Below are 27,024 nucleotides of genomic sequence, written 5' to 3'. Positions count from 1 at the left end.
GAACTATACAGAGGAAATGTACACAAACCTAGATGGTCAAAACTACTGCACACCTGGGCTGTACGGTAGGGCCTGTTGCTCCCAGGCTACTGGCTTGTATTGCGTGTTACTGTACAAAACAAACCAAGGTTAAGTCAAGGACAAGAGAAAATGATGCAATCAGAAGAAGTGGTAAGCTTGAGATACCTGAGGCTGCTGCCAGCATAACATGACACACTGTTTTATGGCAAACTTTGTTTTTGTAGGTAGAGAGAGTATACTAAAATAATGATAGAAGTATTTCAGAAAGACTCGCAAAACAGTATAGTACAGTAAATACTAAACCAGTGACATAGTCACTGATTAGCATGATCAAGTATTATATACTGTACCTGGTCGTATGTGCTACTTATAGGACCGGTGGGGCAGTAGGTTTGTTTACAGCAGCATCGCCACCAACACGTGACAACCTGGTGTTGCACCAAGACACTGGCACAGCTGTCATGTTCCTAGGTGGTAGGAACTTTTCAGCTCCACAGTCACCTTATGGGACCACCGCGTATACGCAGCCTATTGTTGACCAAAACATCCTTATACGGCCCTTGACTATTATTATTTTGATGGCACCCAGCAGGAAGAGAATTGGAAGGGAATGCAAAGCCAAATAGTGATGTGTTGTCAGCAGCGAGTGAGGGACAGAGAAACGTTTGCTCCGTAAGCCAGCCCTTCCATTCAGCAAATTTGGAGGATAGAAAACTGTTTTGTTCAGATTGAGAATCCGAGGGCGTAATTATTATGCTGAGGATGATTGCGACATAGTTTCAATTATTTTACTTGTCACAGTCCTGTTGGACTTGGACTTCGTTGTCGGTCAAGAGAGACTGTGTTTGACTTTGCTTGGAAACCATAAAACCACAACAAAATAATTCTCCCCATGCTACTAGGCAACACCGGGATCTCTCCTCCACCATGAGGACTTGCGATAGAAGACTCAAACAGACTGAGATGGTGCATGTGAAAAAAGTGCAGGCAATTCTTCAGCATCCTCTTCATGAATAATCGGGCATAAATATGATTAAGATGTGAAGTTCCTTCTCGAGAGAGCTAAGCTTTACAAACGGCAATAACAAAACCCCTGTAAAGTCTGGCTGGTCTCCCCCAAATTATATTTGCTGCTGCGTTGACAGTCCAAAGGTCAGCTGTTATTATCTCTTTGAACGTCGTTGTAGACTAAGGGGCCGGTGGAATGTTCTTACTGAACTGCATCACTTCCTTCCTGGGACCATCGGGGCACTTCCCCAGCCTTTCAAGATAGGTTCTGCTCCAAAAGGTCAACGGCGCAGTGGAAACCCAGGCCAAAAGTTAGCAGCCGGTTGCAGCGCATCTTCTTGCTGGGGCCATTTCCTTCCTCCTCAACTCCTGGGAGGTGAACCCCGCGGAAAAGCTCACCCAGAGGGTGGGTTGCAGCACTGGCTTTGCAGCTGCGGAGAAACGCCGGAGGCCGTGCATCTCCAGGAGGTAAGGCGGGCCTGCCAGACAGCTTCCAGGCTCCCTCCTCTGCTCATCCAGGGACCAGCGCAACCTGGCGCCTGGCGCCGGGCGCCGGGAGTGGGGCTTCGGGCCGGGAGGGGTGTGGCGGCTCAGGATAGTGCGGGGGCTGACCTGAGGGCTGAACCCACCACCCAACCTTCCCCTCAGAAAGGAGCACTAGTGTGTGTGTCTGGTGGGGGGGGGGGGGGCGGTGCGCAGGGGGTGGAGGGGGAGGCCTAAAACCCCAGGGTGCATCCGGAAGGAGGACCCGATTGGAGAGGGAGGGTAGAGTCGCGCGGAGCAGCTGGGCGCAGAGTGAGCGAGTGTGTGCGAGCGAGCCCGGGGGAGCGCGGCTGCGGATCCGGAGCCGGCCCGGCGCGTTGCACTCCGTAACCGTAACCCGGGTGGCCCGGCTTCCCGCAGCCCTGCAACCGCGCCCGGGGCTGCGGAGACCGCGGCTGGCCGTTCGCTCGCGGCGCTGCCTGGAACCTGAAGCAGCCCCCGGGGAGAGAGAAGGTAAAAGGCAAGGGGGCGGAGGTAGGGGAAAGGAGTAAAGGGAATGAGAATGTGGGTGCAAGCCGAAGAAATTGCAGACAAAATTGCAAGCAAGTTTGTACTTGCACGCTCGGGTTGTGCGTGCTTGACGGGAAGGAGGGGGTGATGGTGGCAGTGATGTGTGTACGTGTGACAGACACTCTTGGATGAGGAGACAGGAGGTGAGGAGCGTGCTCCTGGCATCTTGTACGTAGTTGTCCCTATTAATACCCCCCCCCACTTGTCATTTCCGCTCGTGGCACATCTTTGGGCTCCAATGATGAAGAAGCAAAAGGCAGCCACGCTCTTATTGTGATGGTCGGCACTGTTGCTACTATCGGACGGGAGATGTAGGGCGTGGAACGCATTCTAGGAGCCTCCCTTCCTCCACCCCCGACTATTTTAGGAAGGGCTGGGGGAGGGGGAATGGGTCGCACAGCCCGGGGCTGGAAGCCTGAGCCGAGGCCGGGGCTTCAGACTTGACTCAGCTGCCACCTAGCAAATGCTTCCAGGGAGAGCCTACGCTAGAGGGCCAGATAACTTTCATCTCCTCTCCAGACAGAGATTTTGCATTGCTGCCGGAGGAGTTCTGTGAAATGGTGTTTCCCAGGGCGGCAGGTGCGAGGCAAGGGGGCAGGGAAATAGTGCAGAATAAAGCCGCCATCCGCAGCAAAGCAAAGAGAGACCTTTGGAACTCGGGTTCCCTGCGCTGCTTCGATGACACCGTGGATGCCGCCAGCTCAGGCCCTCTTCCATATGTAGAGGCAGGCAGGTCCAGCCCGGCGAGAAGCATCAGCCGTGACACCGGCCTCAGCATCCTGGAATGTTCACTTCTTAGCTTCCCAGTTCCGAGGGGAAAACGTGGATGTAGCTGCAGTTTTCCTTTGAAGGTTAAGAATGTTCAACATGAATTATTGTTTTTATTGCTGCCTGTGTTTGCCTATGTGAGCCACCTTCCTAAAGGAAACATTTGTATACAGAAGCCAGACCTATCCAAGAGAAAGTGTAGCAATTCTCAATCAGACACAGGTTATTAATATGACCCTCATGTGCATAAAATGCTGATTTCACCATGAGTCATGAGGCTGGTTCTTTGAGAGGCTTGCTGTTCCCCATCATGAAAAAGGTTAATAGTGCAGATAAAAAGTTCCTGACATCACCAGAACAGTGTAATAGCCCACATCTAGTGTGTGTGTGTGTGTGTGTGTGTGTGTGTGTGTGTTTGGATCTGTTCATTCTTTGAATCTGTTCATTACTTTGTGGCGAATTTAGAATAAAATGTGCCAGACCAAGGCTAACTTAATATGGTTCACGCAGAAGATAAAGGCACATCTTGGCTGACTCGGATACTATTGCTGGCCTTTGAAAATATTTGTTCAGCTTTTGTATTATAGTCTATCTTTCTGTTTTTAAATTAATGAATTTATTTTATTGTATTTTTCCCCCACTATCATTCGGTCCCCTTATATCCCCCTTGCCCACCCCCTGCAATCACCACAGTGTTGTCCATGCCCATGAGTCCTTTTTCCTTTTTGCTCCATCCCTCTACCCTCTACCCCTCCCTCCTTAGCTGCCATCCTGCTCTCTATGCATGAGTCTGTCTCTATTTTGCTTGTTAGTTCAGTTTGTTCATTAGATTCCACATATGAGTGAAATCATATGGTATTTGCCTTTCTGTGACTGGCTTATTTCGCTTAGCATAATGTTCTCCAGATCCATCCATGCTGTTGCAAAGGGTAATTTTTTTTTCTTTTTTATGGCTGATGATCTTTCTTAACTAAAGATTCTTCACACTGGTTTATTTCTGTCATCATTGTCCCCATATCAAGAGTTCTCATTTGATTCTCTCCTGCAAAGGAGTAGGGGTAGGAGAAAGGTAGTTTGCCATTGAACAATTTTTGAGAATTGCTTGAATGGCACGTGTAATGTGCTACCCTAGGGCCTGCTCTCTGATAATTATGCAACAGCTTCTTGGAAATGAGAGGAGGTGTAACTGTAACAGGATGTACGCAGCTCACGATGGGGCAAGGTTGGTAGCATTTTCTTGGGTGGCTCCCACTCTAGACGCTACAGCCACACCCTGTGGCCTGAAGGTGACAGGCACAGGACCCTGGGTTCCCCTGTGAGGAAATCTGAGTTTCTCTTCCTCTACAGTGTGCTCGTGGGTCCTTCTTTGTGGGCTAACCCGACGAGAGCCAGTGCTTGGCAAGGAGCGTGGTATGGACTCCAGCAGGGTCTGGTAGAAAGGCAGCTGATGTCTCTGGGCACGATTAACACTCCAAGCTCACAAAACCGAAGTGGAATTATGACACGGTATCTTTTAGGGCAGTGAGTTCTGTACTTTGTCTTTTGATGACTGGTTTGTGTTTTTGCTCTTCCAGGGTAAGGCCCAATTCTTAGGTTTCCCTGAATATTTCATACCAGTGAATAATTACCAGCACTACTCACGGATACCCCCACACATACATTAGTACTATATTTATAATAACTCCAGGGTGTCCCTCTTCTTCCGTTTATCCATCTTCCATCTTTAGACCATTTAGTCATCTTAGTTTTTTTTTTATTAATTAGTACCATCACTAAAGGGCGAATAGAGAAAAACAATAATTAAACTTAAAATTAGACACTTACGAAACTCATTCCAGCAAAGAACTTACATAGAAGGAGGTTGAAATGTATTCATTAGCTTTTTTTATTTTTGTTTAATAGTAGATGTTAATAGCAGTGCTATTCTTGAACATTCTTAGCCAGCTGATTAAGAAATATCCAGACTTCACATATACTCCAGCAAAGTGCTGAGAATCCGTCTATGCTTGATGGTGTCAGTTCATCTTTTGCTGTTGGAAATGAGCCATATCATCTTTGGTTGTGGCAGGGTTTGGAAGTTTCTGCTGTGGCATGCCTAAAAATTTAGTTGCCTAAAAATTTAGTTGCATTGCTTTAAGATGTATTCTTGTGACCTAGTCGTGTTTCTTCTAGAGTTTTTTTTTCGTGTAATCCTTTTTGGGAGCACAAGTGAGAGATTGCTTTAGTAGCCAGTTGTCCACTATGCTTGCTCAGCCCAGAAAGGTCGCTTTGGGGGGTGACTTGCGGCTGTGCTCCCCACAGGTAGCAGGTGTTAAGAAGAGTACGCTGTTTAGACGGGAGAGTCCCACATAGCAGGTGGTTTAAAATCCCTCTGCATCCTGCCCAATAAATACAGCAAATGGTTATTGATTGAGCATTCAGCTTGTTTCCACAGAACCCTGTGTTTCTCCATTATACCACTCACTCTACTTTGTTGTAATGTTGATTTATCCTCTCCTCCTGTGGTACGTAAGCTCTGAGAGGGGCTTATCTGTCTTGTTCACTGCTATTTACTTAGTGCCATTGTCAAATAGTTTCTCAGTACATTTTTGCTCTATGAAATAATAAATACAAGAACCTTACCTCTCTGTTAGATATGGTGGATGTGCTTAGCTACATGGTACTCTCAGTTCCTTTCTGCTGGAAAAATTTGGAAATGGTGCCGAGACTGCTCATGGGTACCAAACCCAGCAATGTCCACTTAATTTCCCTTTTCCATCCCAGCACCCAGCTCCCTTCACCTTCCCCTACCCCTCACCTATCAAAATGAGCTATTAAAATGTCCCGCACCTATTAAAACTCTTTTGATTACCCTGGGACTAGGGAGCATCTTGACAGTGCCGAACCTTCCTCTGATTTCTGGGCCCATAGGTCACACCCACCACCACTGCTAGGGAATCAGTCAGTCAGTCAGCTCAAGGAGTAAACTTTAAGATCTCAGGACCTTGTACCAGTAGTTGTCTTAGCTGTCACTTGTGCTGCCGCTGGTTTTGGAACTGAAAAGCACACTTGAGAGCATGTCTTCACCTTAGGCTACTGTCAAATTGCGGTAGAGAAACCGAGGGCAGGGGAAGGAAAACGGGGGCCAGTTATTGGCTGAAACTCACCGCATGCCAGATAATCTGCTAAGAACATTATACATAGAGTGTTTCTACCTTAATTTATGCAGGATAAAATTAAACTTACTAGCATAAAATTACTTCCTTTTACAGATGAAGAAACAAGCACTCAGAAAAGTTCACTTTTCTTAAGGTCACATGGACAATAAGAGACAGAGTGTGGACTCAGCCTGTCTTTTAGTCCTCAGTGAGTGTGTTCATGGCACCACGCTCCCCATGACGGGCAGTTGTTGAGGTCCTCTGACCACAGGACCAGCTCCCAATCACCCAGCTAGTTGGAACAAAGTCAAACCGAAAACTCGCAGATTATAATTTCCAGGCTCCTTTTATTATCTTCATTTTATTAATTCAACTTTTTTAAAGATTTAATTTATTTATTTTTAGAGAGGAAAAGGAGAGAGATAGAGAGAAACATCAATGTATGGTTGCTGGGGGTTGTGGCCTGCAACCCAGGCATGTACCCTGACTGGGAATCGAACCTGCGACGCTTTGGTTCGCAGCCCGAGTTCAATCCACTGAGCTACACCAGCAAGGGCTTAATTCAACTTTTTTGAATCAAATCATAGGCCATCTTAAGTTAAAGTATCAGTGTAACGCAAGAGTATCATAATTTCTCAAAAGAGGAAATGTGTGCATACGTACAAAATATTTTATCTTGTTTCTAAAATAGGAAGGATATTGCATCAACTTGTTTTGCAGTGGGGAAGAAGGGGTTTGCTGAGGGCTGTCTTATAGAGGTAAAGTATTGTGAACTTGATTTGGTAAAACAAAAATGTATCGAGGACTAAGATGTGCTCGGGGATATACTTGGTGTCAATCGGTGGGACGTCCGAGCCACAAGACTTGTGATCTCTGTACCTGCAAAATGTTCACGGTCTAGTTTGAGTGAGATGAGGCTAACGATGGTCTTAGAGTGAGAGGAGACTGATCATGGTGACAAATACAAGACAAATCATGCGTATAATAGTATAGGGTGGGAGTGTTGGAGGAGCTGGGGGAGAAGAGTGGCGAACGGGTGGTGCTCTGCTGAAGGAGGTTTCAAGCAGGGTGTGAGTCCTGGGCTGGGTACGCAGAGATCCTTCCCATTTCTTCAGGTGAGAGTGCCGTGCAGAGGGGGGATGCGAAGGTGCAATGAAGAATTGATAAGCCAGGATATGAAGGTTTGAAGTAAAAATATTGGAAAGTAAAATACATGCAAGTCCTTGTATTGCTGAGCTCAGCTGACGGCACCATGGCCCACAGACTCTCAAGTCACGGTCCCGTGAATCTTCTGAAATACCCTCAGCCCCACCTCTCACTCCCCGTCTCCCGTCCCTGAGCAATCACCAAGTCCTGCACACTTTGCCTCCTACGTTTTTGAGGGGTGATTTTACCATCTGCTTACTGTACTATCTTAGTCTCTCGTCGTCTCCCACTTGGACTCTGAGATACCCTTCGACGTGAGCTTCCTGTGTGTCTTCCAGCCTTGTCTTCCTCAAATATCCCCTTTAACACTATAGCTGCAATAATCCAAGCCATACCTGGTCACTTCCAGCTCAAAATCCATCAGTCGCTTCCTGCCGCCTCCTTGAGAGTTAGGATCGACTTCTGAGCAGGGCACAAAGGGCCACGGCTGCGTCTCCACACCCGGCTCCGGAATGGCACCTGGTGGAGGAGCGCGTCACTGTCTGTGCTCGCTGGTTTCACACAGAATCGCGCTGTTTCTCGTGCCCATGCCTTTCCTCCAGCCACTCATTCTGCCTGCAACCCATGTTGCATATTTTCCACCTTTTAATAACTCTAGCTTATTTACCAAGACTCAGTTCAGGGGTTAGCTCCCTCCCAGGATACTTTTCAGAACTTCCAGATTGGCTCAGTGCCCATTTCTTGAACCCCTCATGGGTATATTTGCACATATCCATGGTATCAATATATTATCTTTTCTGTTATATCTCTGACTATGTTCTAAGCTCCTCAAAGAAGGAGATGATGTGTCCTACCCATCTTCGTACCCCCATCACTGAACTCTGACACTCAAAGTGTGTTATTTATACTGTAGCTGTGCGACTGGATGCAGAAGCTGAGGTTGGACACGGCAGAGACATTCTGAGCTCAATGTGGTTTCAAAACACGGAGGGAAGAAGAGATACATATTTCAGTATTCATCTATTGTGTAACATGAATGTGAACTGGAAGAGGGTAGAAACCTGGGGATCTATAAGGCCATGACTGAAAAAAATCACTTTTAATTCCATGGGTCTTGACTGATGGCGGTGGCCATGTCTTAACCCTCCGTGAACGCCAGACCTGAGCCTGGGTTGGTGTGGGATATCCAAATTAAAATGAATTTCTTTCTTCACCCCTGCTTTGTATGTATGTAAATAGAGAGGTAGACTTCAGAAAGTTACAGGATTGCATTTGGAGAACCTAACTGTATGACACCTTAGAGAGCCACTTTTAAGATTTCTCAGGCACTTCTCACTGTCTATTAGTTTTCAAATTAAGGCAGCTTTCGTATGTGGGCAGGTGGAATCGTTTTCCCTGGGAGCTGAAGGCTGCTAATGGGCACACAACTGCAGCAGGTCTGGAGGCCTGGATGCACGACGGGCCAGCCATGAGCAGTCATTTCTCGGAAAATCTCTTGGAGAGCTACCCCCTGAGAAGCACCCTCCATCCCAGAAGCTGCCAAGTATTGGTTCTAAATACATCTAGTAGTTATCCTTTCAAGGAGCCAAGAGAAGTGTGGCTCTGCCTTTTCACCAATTAACGCTATTTCTTACCCTCAGCCCTGTCCCCTAGCTTGCTAAGTGACCACGACACATTTCTTGCTCCAGTGCACCTTTGTGATACTTTCTCATATGGGGCAGTAGCAGTGTGCAGCGTTTTGCATCCTTTTCAAAATGGTAATCCTTGGTAAAAACGATAATACTGTCAGCTTTGCATTTGTGCATTCTAACTGGAAACCATCATATACTAATATTAATAATGACATCTTAAAGTCCATTGTAATTACACATTACTACGGAACCAACCTTTCATAGTTAATACTGTTTGCATGCAATCCGGTTATGATATAATTTTTGATAGCACTCACAGACTCCTCTTACTTTCTTTTTTCCTTTTGGGAGGTGGACCATCACACATACATGTGCTGTGTTTTCTTTTCAGTTTTGCTTTTATCATCCTCCCCCACCCCAGCTGCCTTCCTTTCCTTCACCCTGGTCATCCTGATGCAGACATGAGTGGGACCTGTAATAGGGTGTCACTCTCACATGGCCCCCCTTAGTCTGGCCCTGTGGTTAAGTTCCTTCCTCTGGGTGTATCTGGCACTCTCCTCTTCTTTCTGTGACTCATTAGTCGATTTGGGGCAAGATCTTCTCTTCAGTTAACGCTAAGGTTAGAAAATTCTTATTCCAAGTGCATGTCTCAATGCCAAGGTTTCAGCAGTTGCTCTCCTACCTCTCCTTCCCCTCCCCCAGTGAAGAATTATGAATTAGAGTCAACTAAAGCAGAGAAGTCAGGAAGAAGTTAGAAGAAAATTGTCTTGTCTGCTTAACCCACCCCTGATGCAGCCTTACAACTTGCTTTAAAATCTTTCTACATGGAGAGAAAGAACACTAAATCAAACCTATTTTTGACTTCTAAATTTAGAATATTTGAAACTCAAAATTTTAGAATGCAATACTTCTACATTTCTCTGTGTTAATTCATCAAATTGTTGTTAGGAGCTAAGATTTTATTTCATTCCTGGTAAGTGTACAGAAAAAATGGCAAAATACATTGTGAAAAGCAGGCTGCCACAGCCTAGGCAGGAGAACCGTGAGCACTGAGACAGAGAACTCGGTGTTTCCAGTACTTTCACTTTCACAGATCAATGGGAAAAATATAGTTTAACAAGAAAACATGAAATAAAAGTGAACATTTCTCCTTTTAGCTCCTGATTTTATTGGATATGTCTTGTGTATGCATGTATTAGTTTTCATCAGCTATCATAAAAATTCCTAGTATATGCCTAGTACTTGATAGTTTATAATAAGTATTATCACATTAGTCATTTCACTTGGTAGTGAATCATCTGTTCAAAGTGAATAGAAATAGTTCTTATTTTAGCCCTATGGTGACCTATGAGGATTTTTTTTATATTGTACATTTTCGATTTGTTTTTCAGGTTCCCGAGTTTCCGTAAGAGGATAGTCTTAAAACAAAAGAAGAGAAAGAAGCGGTTTAATCTCTGGAGGTGCTGTCTCCTCGCTGACTGCTGCAAGTGCCTGGGATTGCTTTAGGACCGCAGAGATCAAATGAAGTTCAAGTGCGTTCCCTAGAGTGGCAGGGCCCTGCACTGCCTTGAGCAAAGAGTCCCTGCTGTTGGTTTCATGCTGCAGCAGGGGCCATGGCTGCCTCCAGGACGGCCTCTCGGGCTCCTCGGGACATTGCCAACGTGATGCAAAGGCTGCAAGGTAAGGGGCAGGAACGCCCGTTAGTTTTGGTGGTGGTGGTTGTTTTCAATGCATTTTGTGTACCCGCGTATCTCAGAATCTCTTCAATTTCCTTGTGTTTTTATTCAATGTTATAAAACAATACCAAGGAATAGCAAAATGTTGTTTACCCCAGTGGTTTCAAACGAGTCAATGCTATTTTCAGATTCTGTCTTCTTTATGTAGAAAAAAGACGAAGTTCTTATTTTGTTTGTCTGTTTTTTGTGTCTGTATTAGTGTGACCTTCATGGTTATTTAGTGTCCAGTGGGAATTCAGAGTTATGGCAAACTATTCTTCAATAACAAATGACAATACAGCACTGTGACAGTGCCCTGATAAGGTTAATTGTCAACAAATAATATGTTATTGTCAAATAAGTAAACCAGTAGCTTACTTACCCCACCAAGAAAGCCCTTAGAAATATAACAAAGTCTTTTTTTTTAAGATTTTATTTATTTATTTTTAGAGAGGGAAGGGAGGAAGAGAGAGAGAGAGAGAGAGAGAGAGAGAGAGAGAGAGAGAGAAACATCAATGTGCGGTTGCTGGGGGTTATGGCCTGCAACCCAGGCATGTACCCTGGCTGGGAATCGAACCTGCGACACTTTGGTCTGCAGCCCGTGCTCAGTCCACTGAGCTACGCCAGCCAGGGCCAGAAATATAACAAAGTCTTTAAGCAACAGGAGGCAAAGAGGCCCAAGGAGTGGAGTGACGTGATGGATCAGTGGTTAGTGGTGGCCTGTGGACTGCATCCCTTCTTTATCAGAGTTCTGTCTTTAAACACAGGCTGTTTTTTGGAAGATAATTAACAGTGAAGTGTTCTGGCAGCTCATAAATAATTCCTAATTGTGAATTTGCTTTAAACATGCATATCCCTTGAACCATAAAAATAACCCTCTTCTCTAGATGTAAAAATATTGCTTCTCTGTCACAATCCCCATGCTATGTCTCCTACACTTCAAGTGTATATTTTTAGGATGTAAAAATACCAACGTGAGCAAGGATTTGCTCTAGTCTTTGTCCAGAGAGCTTAAACATAATGTTACAGCTTGGCCTTCAGGTTTTCTAGAATCTGCAGCAAGTGACCAATGTGGTTTTGCACCACAGCCATCATATTAAACTGTCATTACCCCCACGTTTCCCGCTTGCAGCGGACTCCATGCGCACAGCGTTCATTTTCGTTAAGCACGCGTCATTTCAAATACAGGCCAAATGCTTAAATCTGGGTATCGTGGCCCAGAACGTGCTCCCAGCTTTAGGAAATCAGGAGATGCGAGAAAGTGGGAGTGCCTCCAGCCAACCAGAAACCACCAACTAGAAGTTCCTGCAGCCATGTGACTGCGCAGATTTTTGAAGCTTTAGTGCGAGTCATCCTTGCTTCACGTTTATTGTCGTAACATCCCACTTGAAATGCCAGGAGGAGCCTGGCTGGATGAAAGAACAGGCCTCTGTTGAATGTGCAGTCACAGACCTCCTCGGTAAGCAGGAGAAAGCTCTGACCGGGAGTGCCTGCCCGCTGCCATGCATCTCCGGTTTCAGTCGTACATCTTTACTTGGGGCGCTGGCACGCTGAACTTGGGGCTCATTTCTCTTTGTCTGTCTTGGCTGTTTGGGTGAAAGTTACTGGACCATTTAGTGCACTTTGTGCCTCAGTGATCCCATCTTTGAAAAAAGGGAAAGGAAACCTACAGATCCCTTACACACTGTGGAGGAGATAATTAGGTAATAAAGCAGATTTTCCTTTGAGTCTATTCAATGGGAAAATTCTCTGGGTGAGATTCACAATAAAGGGAAATAATAAAGAGTAAATTTGAAAAAAAAACTTAATTCAGAGGCAGATTCTAATTTTCCAGCCACTTTATTCCTATTTTGGTTTGAATGACAATTCTTTTAAGGTGATGGTCAGGTGTGAGAGGAGAATACTGATGCTTAGTGTTTTATTTTATATTTTTTGTGGTGGATCTATAGGTGGCTTTTTAAAAAGATTTTATTTATTTTTCAAAAGAGGGGAAAGGAGGGAGAAAGAGAGGGAGTGAAACATCGATGTGTGAGAGAAACATTGATTGGTTGCCTCTTGCACGCCCCCATCTGGGGACCTGGTCCACAACCCGGCATGTGCCCTGACCCGGAATCGAACAGGTGACCTTTCGGTTTGAAGGAGGATGCCCAATCCACTGAGCTACACCAGTCAGGGCAATAAGAGGCTTTTCTGGAGCCATCTGTCAAGTGGGGAAAACATTGGATCCCCCGCCCCCATCCCACACCTGTGACAGTGGACGTCTCAGTTAACTTCCATGTGTTTAGGGACCCCACTTGCAAAACGTGGACTGTTTTCCTGACTAGCCCTCTCGGGATTGTTGTCAAGCTCAGTGAGACAATAGATAAAAGGTGCTTTGGAGACTGTAAACACTGTGGCATGGTGAGCTGCTTCAATATCCATGGAAGAAAATTGGATGAGAAGGCACAGGCCTGAAAATGTGCAGCAAGTTTCAGATTTGGGGGGGGGGCAGGGAATGATAATGGTCTTATATATTATATGCTGTATAAAACTAGTAATTTTATCGTGCGGTGACTATACTTACTGTATTACTTTTTTCCTTTCTAGTCAAAGAAAATGTTATAACATGTCATAAAGGTACCTGACAAATTTAGAACAATAAACCTTACAATTTAGAAAGAGATAACATTCCTGAGCACCGGATAGTTATTATTAGCTGTAAGCATCAATGACTTCATTGTACACATGTATATATGTATATATACATACACATACATACAGCACATATTCGTATGATGGCTATAAAATGTAAGGTCTGTACAGGCTCACTCACCTTGCCTGCATCAGTGGAAACAAAACGAACTGGCTGGAAGAGAAGGGAATCTGGCAGATCTGTCTGCTAGCATATTGATCTGCCGGGTTAATTCTGCTGGTTCAGCTGGCGAGGTGCATGTCTCCTCCTGTTCTCAGTTGTCATTGTGCAGCTCACGGATGCTTCGGGCCCAAGCAAGAGCCTCCCCGGGCAGGCGAGACCTGGCGTCAGTCAAGGGTATTTAGTAACCCTGCTTGCCTGCTGGAACTTCCAGACCAGTGGCCGTGTCCTTTATAAATGGAGGACTGGCATCACTACCCAGATAATTAAGACATATGAGGGAATTTCTTTCTTTTTTTTTTTTTTAAGATTTTATTTACTTATTTTTAGAGGGGGAAGGGAGGGAGGGGGGGAGAGAGAGAGAGAGAGAGAGAGAGAGAGAGAGAGGGAGGGAGGGAGAGAGGGAGAGAAACATCAATGTGCGGTTGCTGGGGGTTATGGCCTGCAACCCAGGAATGTACCCTGGCTGGGAATCGAACCTGGGACACTTTGGTTCCCAGCCCGAGCTCAATCCACTGAGCTATGCCAGCCAGGGCTATGAGGGAATTTCTTTGAGGAAAAATAATCTTCTATTAACTTAAATAGAACCAGAGTTGCTATTTTCTTTTCTTTTTTTTTAAGATTTTATTTATTTATTTTTAGAGAGGGAAGGGAGGGAGAAAGAGAGAGAGAGAGAAACATCAGTGTGCGGTTGCTGGGGGTCATGGCCTGCAACCCAGGCATGTGCCCTGACTGGGAATCGAACCTGCGACACTTTGGTTCACAGCCCGCACTCAATCCACTGAGCTACGCCAGCCAGGGCAAAGTTGCTATTTTCAAAGTTCAAATTCATAAGAACGTTCTAGAATCCCCTTATCTTTGCCTGGATAATCTGGGTAACAAATGCTTTTCTCCTCTCTGGGGTGTTATTGTCACATCAGATCCATGTATCACTAACAAAAACACGTAGTTTTTTTTCTTTGTACCCTCATAGGCAGACAGCCATGTGGGGATGACCAGAGGGAAGGGGCGTGGGAGGAGGTAGGAGAGGATGAAGCAGGTGAGGAAAGGAGACTTGACCTGGCTTGTGAACACACACTACAGTATACAGATGATGTGTTGCAGAGTGGTACACCTGAAACCTATATAATCTTATTAACCAAGGTCACCCCAATAAATTCAATTTAAAAAATAAAAATAAATTAAATGTAAAATTCATTAAACATTTTAAAAAAAATTTTTTAAAATGCATGTAGCTTTGAATAATGGCAACTTGGCTTTACTCTCTTGCTTATTTAGTTCACAACCATAATTGTTGGCTGTTTCTCTGCTTTTAATTTTTATTTCTAGTGCTAGAAAATGAAAGCGTACACACAGATTGCTACATAATTTAGCTGCCATTGTAGCCATTCAGTATTTCACCGTTGCCAATATTTGTGCTTGTCCGAACACAGTGTTTCAGGCGGGATCCTGAATTATGGATGAGCAGACACACTGCAGTGCAGGGTTTCATTTGATCTTAAGAATAATGAGTGTTTGCATAACTTTTATCAATTTAAACATAACCTAAAAGGCCAATACAGGGCAACAGCATAATACAGGTGTATTAAAATTTTAAATGCACACAATTAATATATACATTTTCTGCTCTTGAAGGCTAAGGGCATCCCTTTTAACAAGTGACTTGTGGAGTCATTTTAGTTTATAGTTGCATCTAAAAAATAAATGTCTAAAGTCTTCAGATTATACATTTCTTGAAGATAGTGACAAGAGTTGAAGGCTCTTTGTAGTTTGCCATTTTGTGAAGATTCTATAGTGCTTTATAGTGCTTTTATATTCTTAAAGAGCTTTGAGAGATTACGCTTTCTTATTAAGCCACAAAACAGTGACAAAAATGCATTTATTGTATTCAGGCTGAAATTCTCCATCCGGTTTAATCTTCTACAGTGAATGTTGTACGATTGTATCTCACATTTAAATAGAACACAATTTTCAGCACAAAACAGCAATTGTTTCTCTATATTTTAGAACATTGTCGTAAAGTAAATGTTTGTTGAATACATGCGTCAATCACAGTCCCTAAATTAATGAGTTGAAGATGAAATTAGTAGAGACAGGTAATAGCAAAGGAAGAAACCGGTTACATGAGATCCTACTTTGTTTGCCCTCTTTGATGAGTTTTCTACCTGAATTTTTATAATCAGAATTACTTTTTGGCCATAAAATTACTTTAAAGGACACACATCTAGACCGAAGGGTGACGATGTTAACCTTTCCAAAGACTGTTGTTTTTGCAGCTGTAATGCTTTGAATCGTGAAGGACTATTACATGTTCGTATTGCTTTTCAATGTGCTAAAGCGTTTACATTTGCCTAATGCCCTGGCCTCCGAGCCTTTCTGTTTGCTGTCATTTTATTCATCGTAGGTTGTAGAGAGAGCACCTGAGGCCTTTAGGATCTTCAATGGTCTGCAAAAATGTTGACTCTCAAACAGAAATCTAAATTCACAAAGATTTACAAATACTAAAATGATGTCAACTAGTCGAATGTAAATCAAGTCAATTGAAAAATTACATATGAGTAAACATGTTTAATAGGATGTTGGGTGAACTTTGTTAAACTTGACATAGAGTGTGGCAGGCCTCGAAAAGTAAGAGAGTCAAAGTCTTATAAATAAAATGTGTAGGAAACCTCCCTCCATGTTGCCTCTAAATTCCTTACTTTTAACATGCACTTTAATTTTGTTTCTTCCATGGTGAAAGCCTTCCTTGACTTATGACCCCCTTATTAAAGTTCCAGCTTCTTAGCTTGGCTTCCCTATTCCAACTCCATCTCCATTGTCTAGCATTTGTCTCCTCTCGCTCCCATGCCAAACCCTAGCTCTCTGCACCATGACAGTATTTGCAATGCCCTCAAGGTGCCCTGACTCTTCTGGCCCCTCCTGCAGCACTTTCAGGAATGAGCTCGACTGACTGCTGCTAAAACTCAACTTATCTTCAAGACTCAACTGAAGTCCCGTCTCCAAAACCTCATCAACGAAAGTTTTCTCGTGGCTATAGTCAGAAATGATGTCTTCTCTGTCTAAATTCCTTTAGAACTTTGTAGCACTGTTAGGCAATTTAACATTGCTTTGTATCATGTTACATCTCCATTTCTAATCCACCCACTCCAAGTATAGAGTGGCATAAATTGGGTCAAATTCACATCAGTGCCCAACACATTGAATAACATAGTACATTTCATAATGTGGACACTTCAGAAGTATTTGTTGAGTGAATATAATATATTTACTATCATATGAATATTCATGGTGGAAACAGGGAAACCAAGAGAGAGGTAATTTAGATAAGAAAGATAAGAGTGACTAGAACTAGGTTTTAAATAGTGGCTAGGGATAGAAGTGGTGAAAATCTAGATACATTTTTAAAGTAGAGCCAAAATAATTTACTGATGGATCAGATGGGGTACATGGGAGGCAGGAATGAAAGTTGGTTCTCTTATTTTTCATTTTGAAATGAGAAAAAAACAAAAGACTTTTGGGAATAGGATTAAGGAAGAAAATCAAGAGGTTTTTTTTGTTTGTTTCTTGTTTTAGTTTCTTTTTGACACGTTACGTTTTAGATGCCTGGTGGACACCCAAACATCCAAGAAGGTCGTTGAGTGTCTCTTCTTGTGGAGATCAAGGGAGAGGGCACAACTGGAGGAAACTGGGGAACCATGAGCACACAGACAGTATTTAAAGCTGTGGGATGGGTTGGCATCACCCCAGGGAAGAAGGACAGATAGCAGAGAGAGGGGGTTTGAGAAACAGAGGCTCCAACATTCGGGTGAAAGAGCGAGAGAGTTCCTATATGTGAGACGGAGAAGCTGCAGTCTGTGTGGGGAAAAGAAAGAAGGGAAATCGGGAATCCAAGGGAAGAAAAAGTTCAAGGAGGGAGTGATAGATAAGTTGTGTTAATGTTGATGTTCTTTGTATGTTCATATTTCTAAAGGTTTACAGTATATAAAATATGTGTATACATAAATATGTATATACATGTATATCAGCCCTGAGTAGAGGCAAGTACGTGTGCATATAGTTCAAAATCATTTCTAGAAGAATAAAGTGATAGTCCTGTGCATTGCCAGTAGAGAGTTGCAAGGTTCTTGGAAGTTAATGGGTAAGAGAAGTACATTGAGAATTTATTAAATATGATTCTGTACTTTCCGTAGAGCCCAAACAAAAATGTATCCTAAGGATAAAAGGTCTCTCACTCAGACCTAATCAATTCCCCATTCTTGGGGAGTTGGGGCCCCTTGTTGTGACCTGACAGATGGTTCTCATGAGAACGGCACTCTCACTGATGTCATCTTGGACACCTGCGTGTGACTATCAAATCTCAGTGCCTCTTTCCTTCCTGGTGCACCTCTTTCCCTCATAAATCTTCACTGCACCTCTTGACACTGTTTTCCAAGATTCTTTTCACACAACAAAACTAATGGCATTTCTCTGTGTTTTGGAGAAAACGTTTATGGAGTTAGTGTCATCTGTTTTCATTGCTTTGGTCTTTATTTACTTAGCTCCTCTAGGCCACATTTTCTAGAAAAGACAATGGAAAGTATGACCGTATAGTCGTGCAGGTATCGGAAACACTGTGAGGACTCTGGGATTTCCTCTCCATTGGGCTAGGATTGGAACCTTCTCCATAGTACTGGAACTGGCGAATGACATTTGTGTTTAGGAAAGTCTTTAACTGAGCTGGTAGCTATTTAATGCTGCCTGTGTTGATTCAGACCTGGGGCCTTGGGTTGGCCTCTGTAGGAGGCATGAAGACCACACAGTTGCCCATGCACTTGAGTTCTATTAATGTGTCAGTTAGATACCTGTAATGAGAAAATAAATACTAGACCTTAAATTTTGTGTGGTAAATCCCTCGTATATCTTAAGAACCAGTTCACATTCCAGGTTGTTTTTTTCTTTTCTTTTCTTTCTAATGGGAGCTGATGAGAATATTAACACATCTTTTCTTGTGGCATTCATACCTAAATACATAATTCCTGACTTTTATACGATGTTCTGTAATTTAATTAAACACTTATTAATCATAGGTATTCAGTTAATCACATATTCACTTAAATAGTTGAGAAGTTATCATGTAAAAATATATGCAGCTTTGCCATAATGCTAAGGGTAGGAAAATTATAATTTTCTGTTTGCTTCTACTCAAATAAATGAATGGAACTGCTAGGAGGAATTAACTACCCCCTCAAACAGGGTTAGGGTCAAATGATTTATATGACTTTGAATTCCTTGGATGTTGTGAAGTTTGCTTCAGTATTTTTTAGGTGGTTTCTATGGTAACTTATGTTCTTTTTTAAAAAATTGTTCACAATGACCTCTTGGATTAGGAACAAGCAATTCCTTCCTCTACTGATATTAATCTTTCATATTTAGTAAACACTGGTCTCCACCCACATTTGAAAAACATATTTATCCTGAATTATACAATTGTACTCTGTTCTTCTACTTCCTTTCTCCTCACGTGTCACCAAAATTGTTCATGTGACACCATTTTCTTTTGTCTCTGTCACATGACAGTTTGAATCCCTTTTATCTGCTTATTCCTTCTTATACGGTTGACTTGTTTACTGACTTGGGAAGAATTTTGTGATTCCCAGGACTTATCTTGTATGTTTGTTTTGGTTGTTGATGTGCTGCTATTTTATAAGCCATAAGTTCCTGTAGCCAAGAAATCCACTAATTACATATTCATAGCTTATTTTCAGCTTCTTTACTTTTCTGAGGGTTCTTACAGACTATCTCATTTTATCCAATAGTAGTTGATGTATTTATTGCTTCAATATCGAATAGAAAAATGTGGACATTTTACCCAGAAACCTGGGAGTTAAAACTGAACTGTACCCTCAATACTGTAATAAGAGAGAGATTTCCAAATACAACTCCCACTCTCTCCCTTTTTCCTGTTAAGATGACTCATCCTTACCTTCAAGATAAACTCATTATGCAAAAAGGATTTTTATTATCTCACTCCTATTAATCTTCCTCTCTGACCACTCTTCCTAGATTATGGTGTTCCGATCACCCTGGACTGCTTTTAGTTCCCCTTAATCTGACTTTGATCTCACTTCCTGTCCTTTCTCTGCTTTATTTACCTGGACTCTATCCAGGCTCCAATCTGGACTCCAACACGGTCTTCTCTGTGAAGGCTCTCCCAGGCTCACCAGCCAGAGGGAAAGAATCTCTCCTTTGCATTCTATTTCAACGGGCTTCTATTAAAGCATTGATTACATCAGTCTATAGTAGTTTTTTTCCCTACGTGTCCCATTAGAATATTAAACTCTTAAGGGTAGAGGGCTTGTCTTATTCAACTTTGTATACCCAGTACTGGCTGAACAAAAGCTGACATTTACTAAGTACTCAGTTCATTCAGTCGTGTATTCTTACACTCAACAAATATTTTTTGAGCATCTGTGTCCAAATTCTCTGACTGCAGATGTGAACATGATTGATTAAGAGTTGCCATTCTCCTGGGGCTGTCGTCTACTAGAGTGAAATGAGAAGTAACAAGGAATTTATCAAGTGGGTGACAGCTATGATGATGAGTAAATATATGTATAATGAATAAATTAAATTTCCACAAAAACACGTAGTTGTAATTAAGTACGTTGACCAGGGTAGCAGACCATTTAATGGTCTAAATTATTTTCCTGCGATCTTTTACTCTGCCTCAGTTCAAAGCACCTTACTCCTAAAAGGCCAGGTCCTTGATTTTATATAGTTGTTTAGATTGGAAGGGGAATTATAGTTCATAATTTAATGGTCTTATTTTGCAGATGAAATAAAGTTCTAACACAGTGAAGTGAAAAGCCAAGGTCATAGTTAGATATTTGAGGAACTATGATTTCTGACAGAATTGAGGGGTTACTCGACACACATGCATTAGTGCATATTCCTTCAAGGTTATTCTTTTTTGAATTTGCTAATGATCTTTGAATAATTACGGATAAAAGGCAAGTTTAGCTACAAAATTTTCAGGGCCAACCACAAAATGAAAATACGGGCCCCTTGCTTGACATTTATTAAGAATAATGGACACGCAGGAGGGCATTACGCTCAGATGCATGAAGCCATCTGAGTGCGGAACCATGTGCATACTCAAGTCATCCACTTTTAGCGCTGTTCTGAGTTGGAAAGACAGCACTGCTGGAGATGAGACCTTGCAGGATGTGGGGCCCTGAGAGCTTTACGGCCATCACAACAGAGAAATTAAGAGGTGGAAAAGGATGAAGAGGAGAAGCTAAACATCTAAGAGGGCCCACAGCTATTTCAAAATTGTCCCTGGAGTCACTTTTGTGTAAAAGTCAAGCAAGAGGAGGGATCTCGCTCATCCTCACCTCAACACTCTCTTGCCCAGAGCACTGAGCTAGGCTGTGAGCACTGGCTGTCGGTCAGCTGCTGTATGAGCTCAGCACACTGGGGCCTGGGAGACTTCCCATCACATGCCACCTTATTTTTCAGAATAACTGAGCAGAAAAAAGAATTCACGGCCTCTTAGTAAATTGAAGCTGCCCATTCATTTCATCAAAAGGAGAGAGAACATTTTTGAATATTAATTATTTAATTTCTAATTCTCTGCCAAAAAACATTTAGGTCATACTGAATAATCACGATGAAAAACTAGCAGATAGTTTTCTTATTTCTGGATATATTTACGCTAATGACATCCCTCTAATGTCTCTGCCCCTGCAATTAGTAACAGTATAAGAAATAGGATGCATGGCACACAAAAAGATTTAGTGGGAATTTTTGTCTTTAGACTTTTTTTATTCAGTGAAGTTTTGAAAAATCCCAAAAGAGTGCATTGGTTCTGTGTTTATAAGTCAAAAGGTGTGAAAACTTTTGGTTTTGAAAGCATTGCCAAGTTTCTGGGTCTCATACACTAAGAATCAGATACTCTGAGGTCATTTTGCATTCAAATGTTGATAGTTTTTAACTTACATAATTATATAACAGCAGGGAGATATCTATGTATAATTGATAAATTTAATAAATTAATATAAAGCATGCTTAAATAAGACTGGAAACATGTATACACATAGCACTCTTTAATGCTTTCTATTTGGTTTTAGAAAGTCAGTTTTCTATGAAATACATGTGTCTTACCTTGGGATAAAGTGGCTCCTTTTTAAAATAATGACTCTCACCATTATAATAATAATGAAGGAATGTTATTTCTGATATATTTTAAAACTTGGTATATTTTCTTTTGATACTTTGTACTTTCAAAAACAATAGTTTCACAGTATTAAGTCTTGAAGATACTTGTATAAATTTAATATGATGATAGCAATGGTCACATAAAACTTCACTAAATATCTATAAATATTTGGAAGCTGGCTAATTATATTAAAAATCCAACCTTGGCTATTCAACATTACCTCTAAAAATATCTGCAATTTTTAGATTTTAGGTTTCTTAGGTGACATTTAATGATTGAAATCTAAATGTTCGGAAAGACTTAAAGAATCCCATAATTTTTGAGGGAAAAAATCTTAAAAGATCAACTTGTAGAACTCTGATTTTTAAATATGAGTAATTGAGATTGTGATTCAAGATTAAATGACTTGTACAAAATCATGCATTTAATTAAGGCAAAATAAAACTAAAACCTAGATTATCTGATTCTCTTCAGAACTGTACAATTTTATGGAATTTTCTCCTCATGGTAAAATTATCTGGCTGATGAATAAGCATTCCCTTGTTAGCTCTGTTCTGAGTGGAAAAACGAGGTTGATATTTAGTGTGTGCTTAATTTACATAAAATTTACCTCCAATTAGAGCACTTACTACACATAATTGGAGCAGCTTAGGGCATCCCAATGTCTTTTTCAATTTAGCAAAATGTGGTAAAAGGTCACTGAGTATTTGTTGAATGGATATCAGGTTTGTAAATTTACTTCTTTCACAGTGTGCCTTTGAAGAGCGATATAGAGATACACAGGTGAGAGGGAGAGATCTGTAGCTCACCACTTCCCTTTCTGACTGCTTCCGCAGTGTTGTCGCAAAATTGTCTTCACAGGTACCGCTGGCTCGCTGTAGTCACGTGCACTAGCAAATACTGTCAGGCTATCGCTTAAAATATAATGCTGTTCTCAAGGATGCTTTTTCTTTTGAAAACGTTTCCATGCAAATGATTAGTTTCTTTGCATACGTGCGATCTTTTGTTTGTGAACTGTGGTACTGGGCCGCAGTTCAGCTGATCTTTCATTTCTACAGTTAAAATAAACTGGTCACTTCCAATGTTCCAGATAATTGTGTTAAACATAAAGGAGCTAACTTTGAAACTGACTATCATGTCCTGGCCCTTCAGGGACTTCAAAGCCAGTGACCAAGTCAGAACCGTGCTTGAAGAATTTTGTAATGAGTCCTCTGGACAGGGAGCAGAAGATGCTTTGGAAGTGGGTTGAGGATCCCCCTGGGCTCCTCAGCTCCAGGAACCTCGCTGACAGCCCGCGCTGGTGCTCTGGCATGGGCACTGCTCCTTCCACACGTGAATTCTCACGCCAGGTTTCAGGAACTAGGCCACACTCTGACAGAACTGCCAATGAGCTGGCCCCTCCTCTCGCCACACTCCAGATGGGCCCTTGGGTTGTAGACAACCGACCACGCCTCCTTCGCTCTAAACACTGCCAAGCCACAGACTGTGAAGATGGAGGGTTGAGGGAGGCTCACTTCCCTCCACACTGTGCATCTGTGGTGCATTTATGCACGGAGTTGTGGTGCTAACCTATTTTCCACTGTCCTAGGGAAACTTGGCTCTTGTTGCATACCTAAGACATCTAGGAATCGTAATGTTAATTGCTACTTTTCTGAACTTCATGCTTTAACTTTAGTTTGGGGAAGGTGTGCACTAGTTGAACAGCATGCTCTGCTAACGTTAGTTAAGAGCAAGCATTTCTCTAATAAACATATATAACTAAGAAAAATAAAAAAAAACTTTTTTAAATTAGTAAAAGTCCTGAGCCTTAGTCTCGACTGTAAAATTTTCTTTTAACATCTGCATTTAGAAAAGTAAAATTGTTCTTATGTTCCAAAATATTAAAAAAGCCTTTCTTCCCAGAAAGACGTGTATAATTTCAACCTACAGTTGGTTTTAACTGGCTCAGTTATGGATGCCCCAAAAGTAGTTTCAGAAGGGCAGTGTTGGACCGCCCTGAAATGCAGACCACTGGGCGGAAGCACTGTAATCCTGGCGGAACTGCTTCATAACCAGCCACATGTTAATAGGAGCTTTTATATGTTTGAAAAAGAAAAATGTTCCCTGTTATCCAAAGTAGCTTCTAATGAGGGTCAGATCATTCAGGCAGAACATTAGACACTCCCTTCACATTTCAAGGACAATCAACGTTTTGAAGTCCCAAGTAGCTTTTGCTTCTGGTTTAAGAGGGGAAACATAAGGCTGTTTCTTTATTTCTTCATTGCTAGTTATCTGTTTAATAATTTAACACAGAAAATGTGATGGCTAGAAAATGTAGAGATTGTATCATTGCTTTTTTACCCACATGTGCTGAAAGAAATGAATCCAAATGGAACATAAGTAAGCTTTCTGTACTTCAAGAAAAAATATTTTTCAAAACTATAGTGACTATTTTTAGCATGCTATCAGTGAGAGTAAACAAAAGCGTATAATATAGCTTTCTAAATCCCCCCTACATTTATTTTGTTTAATTTTATTGATTTATTTTGAGACAGAGGGGAAGAGAGGGAGAAAGAGAAGGAGAAAAACATCAAGTGGGGTTGCCTCTCATGTGCCCCCTACTGGGAACCTGGCCCACAACCCAGGCACGTGCCCTGACTGGGAATCAAATCAGCTACCTTTTGGTTCGCAGGCCGGTGCTCAATCCACTGAACCACACCAGCTAGGGTTTCCCCTATATTTCAATAGCTTAATTTTCTCAAGTTATTCAGATAATATGTTTCTGAAAATTCAAGCAAAATAGAAAAGTATACAAAGTGCTAATCTCTCCAATACCACTATATTAATAGATAGATAGATAGATATTATTTTGGTGGATATCCTTCCAAATTAGTATACATTTCCTATTGCCATGGAATGTTTTCACAGAATGTCACCAGACCTTTTCTTCACGTATCCTCCAGCTAGCTAACCGGGAAAGAGAGTAGCTTTCCTGGCACCCACATCCGACTGGAAAGGGAACCTCAGAGGAGAGGAAAGGGGACTTATGTCAGGAACCGATGCCTCCTTTTCCTTGATCCCCCTGAGGCCAAAGGCAACGCCACCAGTAGCATCTCATTTAAAATGGCACAAACCTTTTTGTAAAATAACACCACTTGTGTTATAATAAAGCTGAATTTAGCCCTTGGATTGCAGAATAGAACATTGAGATCAAGGAGGCAAGCCAAAAAATATCGCCAACTCCAATGTAATATATAAGCAATTGAGTTTTATTTTCCTTTTGCTTAAATCACCAAGCCAGCTGTCTAGGCCCTCATTTTTATGCTGCGAGTGGGAGTGAGGAGTTGTGAGAAGCCATGAACATAACACGGGCCGAGACGCTCACGTCTTGCCTCTTGCTCCTGGCCGTGGGTGTTTCCCCTTCACAGAAGTTACTGTTGTCTGAAATACACAGGTCCTCTCCCCTGGCCTGCCCCTGCCGCTGCGTCTTCATTCTGACCTGTCTCACATTTACTCCTAGTTTTTCCATTCCTTAGCTCATGGTTAGTGGCCACGAAAGGGGAGCCTCTCTGGTTAAGTGAGCTATCATAGTAGGACTCCGTCTCTCTCTCCCTCCCTCCCTCCCCATTCCCCCTATGGTTTTCTCCTCTCCCTCTCTCTCTCCCCCACCCCGCTCCCTCCCTCTCTCTCTCTCTCTCTCTCTCTCTCTCTCTCCCTCTTCCCCCAAATAGACACTACTTAAAACTTAACAGGTCTTAACAAAAAGTAAAACTGCTCCGGGTCTGGTTTCAGATCATGAGAAATCTTTATTTATACTTACTTGTTCCAGAAAGGATTGAAAAGAACAGAAATGCATACAACCAGATGCTGTCTGTTTTTAAATGAGGAAGTGAGTAGCTTAGGCTGGTGGAAAGTACTGATTACCATCGCCTTCACTCTTCACTTTGTGCAGATATATCCAAGTTTTACTGGCAAGGAAGGCCGAAGGAATTGGGATGGTGGAGTGAAGGGTGGGGAAGATCCACTAAGTTTCTTATCTCTAAGCTCTTGAGCACGGACTCTGACATCTATGGGAAGAGCATAAGCATTCAACCAAATTGGGTGGGAGTCTAGGGGCAAGACGAGGAGCACCTGGGTAGACAAACTGAAAGTGACCAGTAAACAGAGGAGATACGTTTCCAAAGCACAGCCTGTGCCTGACTGTGATGGGGCCGGTGTGGAATCAGTAAGGAATGATGCCCGCCTCACTCGTCTTTTAGATCTTTTCACATTGCCTAATGCTCAGGTCTCATGGTATGAACCATTCCTCTCAGTGCTGTTTAAATTCCATTCCTACTGGACCTATTGCTAAGTCTACTGACTCTCAAATCACGTCAGGTCATGGTGTGTCATCTTTTCTATGGGTGTCCCAAGTGCCCCTCTGCCCACGGCCTGAACTGCATTTTCGCTCCTGTAGCCATTCAGCAAGGCTGTTTCCTGTGTGAACCTTTGTCCTTCTGGGAGGGAAAGAATTTGGACCCTTATCCTGCTGGAGTTTTGTCCTCTGGCTCACACACTTGTCTTCCACTTGCTTCATTTGTCCCTACCAGAGGTCTCCGGGGCATTGGTGGTTGAAAATCTACCTTAATCTTTTGCTCCCTCTTCTTTGTTTTGTCTAAAATGCATCAATTAGCCCATGGTTAAGGATGAACACCCAGTTTCTGTAGTTAACTCTGTGCCTAGCTAGTTCTACTATTGTTTCTTGTCTTGACAAGTCCTGTCTCCAAATCCTGTTTCTAGATTACAGCAGATGCTTGTTCTTGTCATATGTCTAGGCATTTAACCCCCTGTGGAACTTCTACCAACATTCCTGGTCTAGTGTAAATCACTGGAATATTCCCTGTACTCAGGCAAATGAACAAGGCTTCCTCACCTTAGACCATCTCGAACCACCTCAGACCAACAATGTCATTGTCATTTCCAAGTTCTCTTTGGTGTCTTAGATTTGGAAGGTGATCTTCCCAAATTATCTTATTGTAGGCATGCCACTATAAGAGTATACATACATGAGAAGCATTGTAGCATAGTTTCTATTAGGCAGAGAAGAAAACTAATTGTTCCTACCCTCACTGGGCATTTAGATCCTTATTGGAATACCGTGTTTACCACGGCTGTATTTACGTGAGAGCGTTTCAACTGTTACAGTGCATACATTCATATTCACAATTTTTGAGAACTACACAGATTGTACATTTTTCTTTATGAAATAAAGAGCCATCTAGAAGAAAACTTTCCTCCAGCAATTCCAGCTCCTTCCCATCTCTCTAGTTCCCTGAACAGCAGGGAGAAGTTAGATTGCCTGAAGGCAGGGCCAAGGAGAAAGAGGGAACTGATCATAGGAGATGGAGCTAAAGATTGTTATTGCTTAGAAGAAAAATACAGAGCAGGTGCTCAGCAGAAACGCTTGTTGTTGTTTTTTCACTTATCTGACAGCAAATGTCTCTACGATAGAGAAGAAACATTACCATAGCTCCTATCT

At 42.4% G+C, this 27,024-nt stretch overlaps 1 protein-coding gene across 10 annotated transcripts in view; it reads left to right on the top strand.

Moving 5' to 3' along the window:
* Window positions 1-1,337: 1,337 nt before the first annotated feature.
* The window catches only part of SYNE1 (spectrin repeat containing nuclear envelope protein 1), a 410,287-nt gene continuing 384,600 nt past the window's right edge, over window positions 1,338-27,024 (top strand). For 9 of the 10 annotated variants that reach the window (XM_045842725.1, XM_045842724.1, XM_045842726.1 and 6 more), the window contains exons 1-2: window positions 1,338-1,497; window positions 10,156-10,444. In XM_045842725.1, coding sequence (XP_045698681.1) covers window positions 10,378-10,444 — 67 coding nt within the window. In that variant the 5' untranslated portion in view covers window positions 1,338-1,497; window positions 10,156-10,377. Of the gene's footprint in view, window positions 1,498-1,865; window positions 2,026-10,155; window positions 10,445-27,024 lie in introns of those variants that run through there. The other variant, XM_045842722.1, reaches the window with a different exon arrangement.

Source organism: Phyllostomus hastatus, unplaced genomic scaffold, assembly GCF_019186645.2.
Source record: "Phyllostomus hastatus isolate PE091 unplaced genomic scaffold, TTU_PhHast_1.1 phas_contig_40, whole genome shotgun sequence".
Lineage (NCBI taxonomy): Eukaryota > Metazoa > Chordata > Mammalia > Chiroptera > Phyllostomidae > Phyllostomus > Phyllostomus hastatus.
Note: the sequence above shows the minus strand (reverse complement) of the source record. Positions and strands in the feature narration are given on the sequence as shown.